An 8,261-nucleotide genomic window follows, 5' to 3' on the forward strand; every position below is an offset into this window, starting at 1 on the left:
AAACCTCTAAAGCACTGCTGTCCATTTAAGCCCTATGAAGTGTTAAGTCTGTGTTTTGTATTGTAACCTAATTCTGACAAATATAAAGAGCTGCGTGAGACCCACTTTTGTGTGAATGTCTTCTTTAGATGTGTAAAACGATCTATATCTGTGTGCAGGAATACTGTATGCACTGTACTTTTACAAGTATAACATCAACCGCCTCATACACTCGTGTCTGCATTTCCTCCAATCTTTTAATGAATAAATAACATCTCTTTACAACCTGATTACCAGTTTATCTCTCCTGCTGTGGTGCGGCGACACACAGACATTCCCATTATTTTGCTTTAATAGGATCTTATCACTGCCCACATCTTTAGTGTATTTGGGGTGAATTTAACACACTCAGCGATTCCTTAGCTATTTCACTGGCAACAGGATTGTGTTGTGGAGAGACCTCCCCGTGTGGAGTAATAAATCTCTTACATTTTAACTAAACTGTGTAGTAGATGAAGTAAAAGTGGAGTTTGATCTTTTGGAGTGGAAGTGGAATGAGCTTCGAGACAAACATGAGATTCCCAAGTAATTTATGACACACTGGATTGGTGGGACCAGACGAGTCGACTTACAGAGAGACCAGTTGGAATCAAATCAAAGTGTGAGGCATACTGAAAGGTAAGTTTAATTTGCCTAATAATATCCAGCAGAAAGTCTGAGAGGGTAAAATGGTTACTGTTATCTTAGATGTAACTGTTGAGTAGTTTTTTATGATTTTTATTATACTGTACTAGAGGAAGTTTGACCCAAGTGTTGAACATGTTGGTAGATGTGTTTAAGAGTGAAGTCTGTTCGGGAATGTATGAGGCAGTGAGTCTGACAAGGTGGTCAACTCAAGTGCATATACATACATATGCTCACCGGTCATTTTATTAGGTACATTTGCTTGTAAATATTTAAATAGATAATTACATGGCAGACACAAATGCTACGATCAAGACGACCTGCTGAAGTTTAAACAGACCCTCGGACTGGGAAAGAAAGGGGATTTTAGTGTCAGATTTGGTGTGAACAAAGCATGGAGCCATCCTGCCTTGTATCAACAGTTCAGGCTGTGGTGGAACAGGAGGTTCCCATCTTGGATGGTCAGTTGACAAATGTTCAGCAAGTGTCTGACGCTGTCATGTCAATATGGGCCAAAATCTTTGAGGAATATTTCCAGCACCTTTTTTAAATCTAGGCCTTGAAGAATAAATGCAGTTCTGAAGACAAGAAAAGGGGGTCCAACCCAGTAATAGTAAGGTATGCCTTTAAAAAAAAAAAAGTGTCTGGTGATTGTATTTTAAATCAGTGATTAAGCTGAAGATGTTTTCTGGTATATTCACTGTCAGTACCTGAGACAGACTAACTTTTTGGATTTCAGATGACCTTTGACATTGCAGCAGACCGTCAAGGGACCAGCATGCCCCCATTTCCATCACCCTCTCCAGGGCACGGCACTACCCTAGTCACTGTGGATATAGTGGTGCTGGTAATCTATTTTCTCCTGGTGCTGGCTGTTGGTTTATGGGTAAGCACAGAGAATGACACCAGCATCTTTACACCATAATCTGTTTTCTTTGTCATACAAACGAAAATGTATTGAGATGACTTTAAAATATGAAACATATTGTGAAGAACTGTGTACAGTACACATCAGCGCTTCTTTGACTTTCTAACTCTGTCCTTCAGTGAGAACTCAATGATCCTATCAAACTTAATCAGAAGATACCCCCCCCCCCCCCCCCCCCCCCCCCGACCCCGCCCTTCTTTCCTCAGTTAGCTCCTGTTTGATAACCTGGATGAACATGCAGACCTTAAAAATGTTGATGAATGACAATTGAGTATCATATTATTGTAAAGCAGCAGTGAGAAAGCAGCAATATTTTGATGATACAATGCAAAGAAAACTATTCTAAATGTAAAAAGGTGGAGTTGAGGGACCTGCATCACTTTTTACAGACATGTAAATGTGAACGCACGCTACAAAGTCCACCTACACGGGTGGACTTTGTAACCTTATAAGCAAAGGCTTAAAGAAATGAGCTGGTGGGTCTAAAGGCAAGCTGGGATCTTTAGAAGCAGACACATTGTGATAATTTATACACAGATGATAGAAGGAATGCTTAGTTTCAATGTTCACTGAGATGTGTCGTCTTATAACTTAAAAATCTTAGAAGTCTTTTAAGCCTTCTAACTTAGAAACCTTATAAGTAGATCCCCTCTCAGGGTTATGAATTAATCATTCATTAATAATCACTGTTACCTTTAAGAGGTTCTATAGAATTTCTCATGTTTTTTCCAGTCCATGTGGAGGACAAAGCGCAGCACTGTGGATGGATACTTCTTAGCTGGGAAGAACATGACCTGGTGGCCAGTGAGTCAAAAACCACAGATTGGTTGATTATGACATAAGTTCAGCAGCTTGAAGTGCAGAAACTTTATCTAGAGCACACTTTAAAAGTCAGATGGGGGCAAAATGGTCTGATTCTGGCTCTCATCTATATTTAGGTGGGTGCTTCGCTATTTGCCAGTAACATTGGCAGTGGACATTTCATCGGCCTGGCAGGGTCAGGAGCTGCAGCAGGAATTGGTGCCATTGCATATGAATGGAATGTAAGAGAGCGAGAAAATAATCTCTCTCAAAAAAACCCCAAAAACATAAAAATAGCTTTGATATGAAATCTTAATATGTTTAAATTCTTGAGTGTTGACATTTGTTAACTGACAGGGCATGCTGATGGTGCTGCTGCTGGGATGGCTGTTCCTGCCCATTTATATTTCCTCTGGTGTGAGTTTTCTACAGACACTCAAAACACACACAGATATGCATATGAGCTCTTGCATGATTTTGTTAATAGAGTCCCTTGTAATCTCATAGAGCTTGATCTTTTTCTTCTACAGGTGACAACCATGCCAGAATATCTGCAGAGGCGGTTTGGTGGTAGAAGAACTCAGTTGTTTATAGCCGTCCTTTCCTTATTTATTTACATCTTTACAAAAATATCGGTAGGATATAATCTGTAATAGTGATTTATGTGCATGAAGCTTTAGGTTTTACCTGCTTAGCTTAACTTCTTTGTGGTTTGTACTGTGAACTCTTATGTGGGGTTTGTGGTGGGTTTTTTTTTTGACCAGGTGGACATGTATGCAGGTGCACTGTTCATTCAGCTTGCCTTACAGTGGAATATCTACCTGGCTGTGGTGCTGCTGCTGTTAGTCACTGCTATCTATACTGTAGCAGGTGAGCTTTCTTCCCTTAACATTTTGAAAACCTCCTTCTTAAACATGAGTCCCACTCGTGGCCTGTTTGTTATTTTACCAGCTTCTAGAAGTGTATAATATGCTGCATGTTGTTTCCTAGGTGGTCTAGCTGCAGTTATCTACACAGATGCAGCCCAAACTGCTATCATGTTGGGAGGAGCTCTGACCCTCATGGGCTTCAGTAAGTTGGATGTGAGTGAGAATGACACCCTCAAGTCTCCAGCCCTTTTTGATCCAGTTGATCTGACCCTTTTGTTTCCACGTATAGGCTTTGTGGCGGTTGGAGGCTGGAATGCTTTTATTGAGGGTTACGGCAACGCCATTCCTTCAGTTCGTGTGCCAAACTCGACCTGTGGCATCCCCCGAGATGATGCTTTCCACCTATTCAGAGATCCAGTGAACTCTGACCTCCCGTGGCCTGGTGTTATTGTTGGCATGTCCATCCCCTCCATGTGGTATTGGTGCTCAGATCAGGTCAGTAAAATTCAAAGTTAAAGTTATGTGTTTCCTCTCTAAGAGTTTGAGTTTGACTATATTGGCAAGCCTCGTTTCTACAGTGAGGGCAGAGTCCTGAGTTACCAAGATGGGTATCAAAAAATTAATTTAAATTAATTTCACTTGTAGGATGTCGAGAGGTCTTTTTATCTATCAAATATAAACCTATAATTTAGAGCTTTTACATTTTGTTTATGCTAATTTAAAATTTTCTCTGAAGTACTCAAAGAGTTTTGATCTGAAAATCCTCATCTTGAGAATTACGCTGTAAAGAAGCTGGTGTGTTTTGAAAATCTGATTGAAGTGAGATAAGAAAAAAACATGGTTAGTTTTAATTAGCATTTACGAGCTTGTCATTTACACAACTGCATCTGTTTACCCCTCATATCTTATAATTTCCTGAGTCTTAAAAGCAAGCTATGTGGTTTTCCATTCTGATTTACACTAAACAGACATGTAGTTACCTGCTGCTATATATCTTAATTACTTACCTGATGGTCAGCTTTGATTCGGGACTCTCTGCAGGTCATTGTGCAACGCTCTCTGGCTGCCAAGACCCTGACCCATGCAAAAGGTGGCTCCCTGTTGGCTTCGTACCTAAAGGTTCTGCCTTTCTTTGCCATCATGGTTCCCGGTATGATCAGCAGGATACTCTACACAGGTACAATAAGAACTGGAAAATTGTGTTTGATACACAGTTATTAAAACGTATTATAACATCAACCTCCACAAAGGTACAACTGAAAGTAGAGTGAGGTCTTCGGTATTTAGCTGACATGGTATATATGTAAAAAATGATGCTGGGGAAAATTGGGCAACACTAAAGATACTGTGGATATTTGAGTCTGACTAATGTGTGTATTTCTACTATGTGACATTGTGCGCAGATGAAGTGGCTTGTGCAGAACCTGAGGTGTGCAGACAGATTTGTGGCAATCCAGTGGGTTGTTCAGATATTGCTTATGCCAAACTGGTCATGGAGCTGCTTCCTGCAGGTGAGACACTTTTTCTGTTGTTGCGCCTCGTTTCCTGCCTTGTGCTTTAGGCGTATCGGACACAGAGTCTCTTATGATGACTGTGCGTTTTTCCTCCCAGGACTGCGGGGCTTAATGATGGCTGTGATGATAGCTGCTCTCATGTCCTCACTGACCTCCATCTTTAACAGTGCCAGCACCATTTTTACCATGGACCTGTGGAAGACTTTCAGATCTCGTGCTTCTGAATGGGAGCTCATGATTATTGGCAGGTATGTGATCACCTCAGGGCAGTCTGAAATAAAGCATGCAGTGTGTGTATCATGTGTTGAAACTAAAGTTTGGGCCTGCTCGTGTATAGGCACAGAAAAGCATTTTTGCACTTTAAAAGGTCTCATGACTATTCTCACTTAGAGCACCTACATTTGGAAAACTGAGTGTAGTCTTAGTTCACTAAGTCAATCTTAGCTGCAATCCTGGCAGATCAGCTGATTTCAATGCCAGCTCAAGTACCCTTCTATAATTCATCTGGCAAATCTCATACAGGGGACCCTGTTTAAGCTGCTTTAGTCTGACATCAGTGGCTGCTCCCTGTGCAAGCTATTTTGCAGCCCACCTCCACCTCAGCTCCTCCTTTTCATGCTGTCTGACTTAATGAATGTAAGGTTTGTTGTCTTTGATGCCTGCTTTGTTCTGTAAAGGGGTCTTGCTGTTGTTCTCCCCACCTCCAGCATTGCATGCATGCAAATGAAAGAGTGGGGTGGTCCCATAACAGAGCCCATATATGATTTACTGCAGATGAAAATAACAACCTCCTTCAACCATAGTGGTCCTGACTGAAAAAGCCTTGTATGGCATTATAAGGCGCTTAAGATGAAATCAGCCACCAAACTGTATGTTAAATCGCTGAACTTGTCTGTGATGCTCACCCAAACCATAACCCCTTGTTTCCACTTATTACTCAGTAATGGCTTTTCCACATTTTCTCCTCCAGTCTTTAGAAACACACAGTCTCATAAATGAATGCATTGTGCTGTTTAGATTTTAGCACCTTTAGTTTTCCATTCTTTGTCAAAACTTTGCAATGCAGAACCTCATTATTTTGCATAACGTCTATTTTATGGTTTGATGTGTGTGCTGCAGAATGTTTGTGCTTGTGTTGGTTGTGGTGTCTGTTTTGTGGATTCCTGTAGTCCAGGCCAGTCAGGGTGGCCAGCTCTTCATCTACATCCAATCCATCAGCACCTACCTCCAGCCTCCTGTCTCCATCATCTTTCTAATGGGCTGCTTTTGGAAGAGGACCAATGAGAAGGTAAGGTGGTTTTTCTTCAATGTGCTTGCTGACTGATCAAGTAATTAATGAAAAATACACTTGCTGGCAGCTTTATTAGGTATATCTGTTCAACTGCTCGTTAATGCAAATATTTAATCATCTAATCACACAGCAGCAACCAATTGTACTGCTGACATGGTCAAGAGGACCTGCTGAAGTTCAAATTGAGCTTCAGAATGGGGAAGAAAGGTGATTTAGGTAACTTTGAATGTGACATGGTTGTTGGTGCCAGACTGGCTGGTCTGAATATTTTACAAAATATAATATACTGGTTTACTGGGATTTTCCCACACAACCTTCCCTAGGGTTTACAGAGAATGGCCCCAAAAAGATAAAATATCCAGCGAGCAGCTGGTCTCTGGGTGCAAATCCCTTGTTGATGCCTGATGTCTGGGGAGAATGACCAGAGTGCTTTGAACTGATAGGAAGGCAACAGTAACTCAAATAACCACTCGTTACAACCAAGGAATGCAGAAACGTGTCAAACCTTGAAACAGCAGCAGAAGGCCACATCACACAATAGAAGATTGGGAAAAATGTCCGAGGAGTCTGATGAGACCAGTGAGTGAATATTCATGTTCTACACACTGTGTATAATGCTGGTGTTTGACTCCCTCTGCTGCAGGGTGCTTTCTGGGGCCTGGCTATTGGTCTTGTGGTTGGGTGTATTCGCATGTTACTGGACTTCATCTACCCTGCTCCGCTGTGCTATGAAGAGGACGACAGACCTGCGGTGTTAAAATACGTGCATTACCTCTACTTCTCGACGTTGCTGTCCTTCATCACCCTGGTTGTGGTGGTTGCGGTGAGCTTGGCTACAGAGGAGCCGAAACCAGAGCAGGTGAAGCCACTGTCAAAACTATTATGAAGTTTTAGGCTTAATTTTGTTGAACTGTTTTACTTTATGTGCTTTAAAACAAATTACAGTGAACACTAATTTTAAAAAGTTTTACCAATTAACAACCCAACTTGTTAGATGCTGAAAATGTAAATAGATAAAAATGCATTTATTTCCAAGAAAATGTCTGTTGTCTTTTTATTCTCCTTTACTAAGACATGAACAATGGGTAATTGATAGCAAGAAACAGGGTGGGGACACATTACAGGGATCAGCCCATAACATCACTCTGCAGCACCACTAGGTGTCAATAACAACACAGGGTACATTTAAATCAGACTAGCTTGCTGCAGCCTGACTTGTGACCAAACTTTGGATCTTTTAAAGTCTGAAAAGAACTTTTCCGGCTATTTTTGTAGTGTAATTTACACCCACCTCTACAATAAAATATAACATTTACTTAGCTCTCAAAATGTTTATCACCTTTACTTTTTTTAAAAACAGATTAGTCGTCTCACATGGTTCACAAGATTAGACCCGGTGAAGCCCCGAGAGCAGGTGTTCACATCAGAGCAAAACAGTACAACCTCAGATGTAATTACTGCTCAAACGGGTGATTTGGGAGCCACAGAGAGAACGGTGGGAAGCAGCAATGGAAAAGCATCCCATCACAGGAAAGGTGGGTCTCTGTCCTGCTCTCTTTTCCATTTGGCAACTTGTCAGGCTTAACACATCCATGAAACTATTCCAAGTTTTTCCTCTCTCCCTTTAACTCTTTAGACTCTGGATCATCTGCTACTAGTGTCCTCAGTCAGTCTAGGATGATGTCTGCCCTCTACTGGCTGTGTGGGATGGAGAGACGGCAGAAAGGAGATGATCCTGTGCACCCTCCTCCTCCACCCGAACAAACTCTCTGTTCTCTAGAAGAAAAGCCTCGTCTACGACACATTGTTAATATCAACCTCATCATTTGCCTCTCTGTAACTGCCTTCATTGTTGGTTACTGGGCTTGACAGGCACTAAATGGGCACAATGTACAGGCTGCTCGAAAGACTAAAGATTTGAAGGTTTTATTTTTCACTGTTAAGTTTTATCTAAAAAAATGACACAAATAATGAGATGTATATTTCCTTAAAATTCTGTGGTTGCTGACTATTTTATGAATCATGAAAAATTCACCCTAGTTGTCCTTTGTTGAGCAGTCTTAGGTCTTTCTATGCAATGGACACATTTTATTTCTATCTACCTTTTTTTTTTTTTTAATTATTGCTAAAAAAAAAAAATCCCAACTTAGTCTGAGTGCAGGTGATTTTTTTTTATATAAAAGATGAGGCAATTT

General features: G+C 41.0%; 1 protein-coding gene across 1 annotated transcript; it reads left to right on the plus strand.

Annotated features, from left to right (window-relative positions):
- Positions 1–1,430: 1,430 nt before the first annotated feature.
- Positions 1,431–7,935, plus strand: slc5a11 (solute carrier family 5 member 11). Its single transcript, XM_030735348.1, has 15 exons — positions 1,431–1,549; positions 2,324–2,395; positions 2,530–2,634; positions 2,750–2,809; positions 2,923–3,027; positions 3,157–3,262; positions 3,383–3,463; positions 3,551–3,756; positions 4,303–4,438; positions 4,665–4,772; positions 4,873–5,023; positions 5,895–6,063; positions 6,710–6,925; positions 7,427–7,601; positions 7,703–7,935. The coding sequence occupies exons 1-15, from the start codon at positions 1,442–1,444 to the stop codon at positions 7,933–7,935; spliced, it is 2,031 nt and encodes a 676-aa protein (XP_030591208.1). The 5' UTR covers positions 1,431–1,441.
- The last annotated feature ends 326 nt before the right edge of the window (positions 7,936–8,261 follow it).

The sequence above is a fragment of the Archocentrus centrarchus genome, chromosome 8 (genome assembly GCF_007364275.1).
Source record: "Archocentrus centrarchus isolate MPI-CPG fArcCen1 chromosome 8, fArcCen1, whole genome shotgun sequence".
Classification (NCBI taxonomy): domain Eukaryota; kingdom Metazoa; phylum Chordata; class Actinopteri; order Cichliformes; family Cichlidae; genus Archocentrus; species Archocentrus centrarchus.

What these genes read in the sequence shown, in the direction of transcription:
- slc5a11 (XM_030735348.1), top strand. Translation starts at nt 1,442, where the DNA reads ATGCCCCCATTTCCATCACCCTCTCCAGGGCACGGCACTACCCTAGTC. An exon ending in GGTATTGGTGCTCAGATCAG is followed by an intron (nt 3,757 to 4,302) that starts GTCAGTAAAATT and finishes GACTCTCTGCAG; the next exon opens with GTCATTGTGCAACGCTCTCT. An exon ending in AGGAGCCGAAACCAGAGCAG is followed by an intron (nt 6,926 to 7,426) that starts GTGAAGCCACTG and finishes TTTTAAAAACAG; the next exon opens with ATTAGTCGTCTCACATGGTT.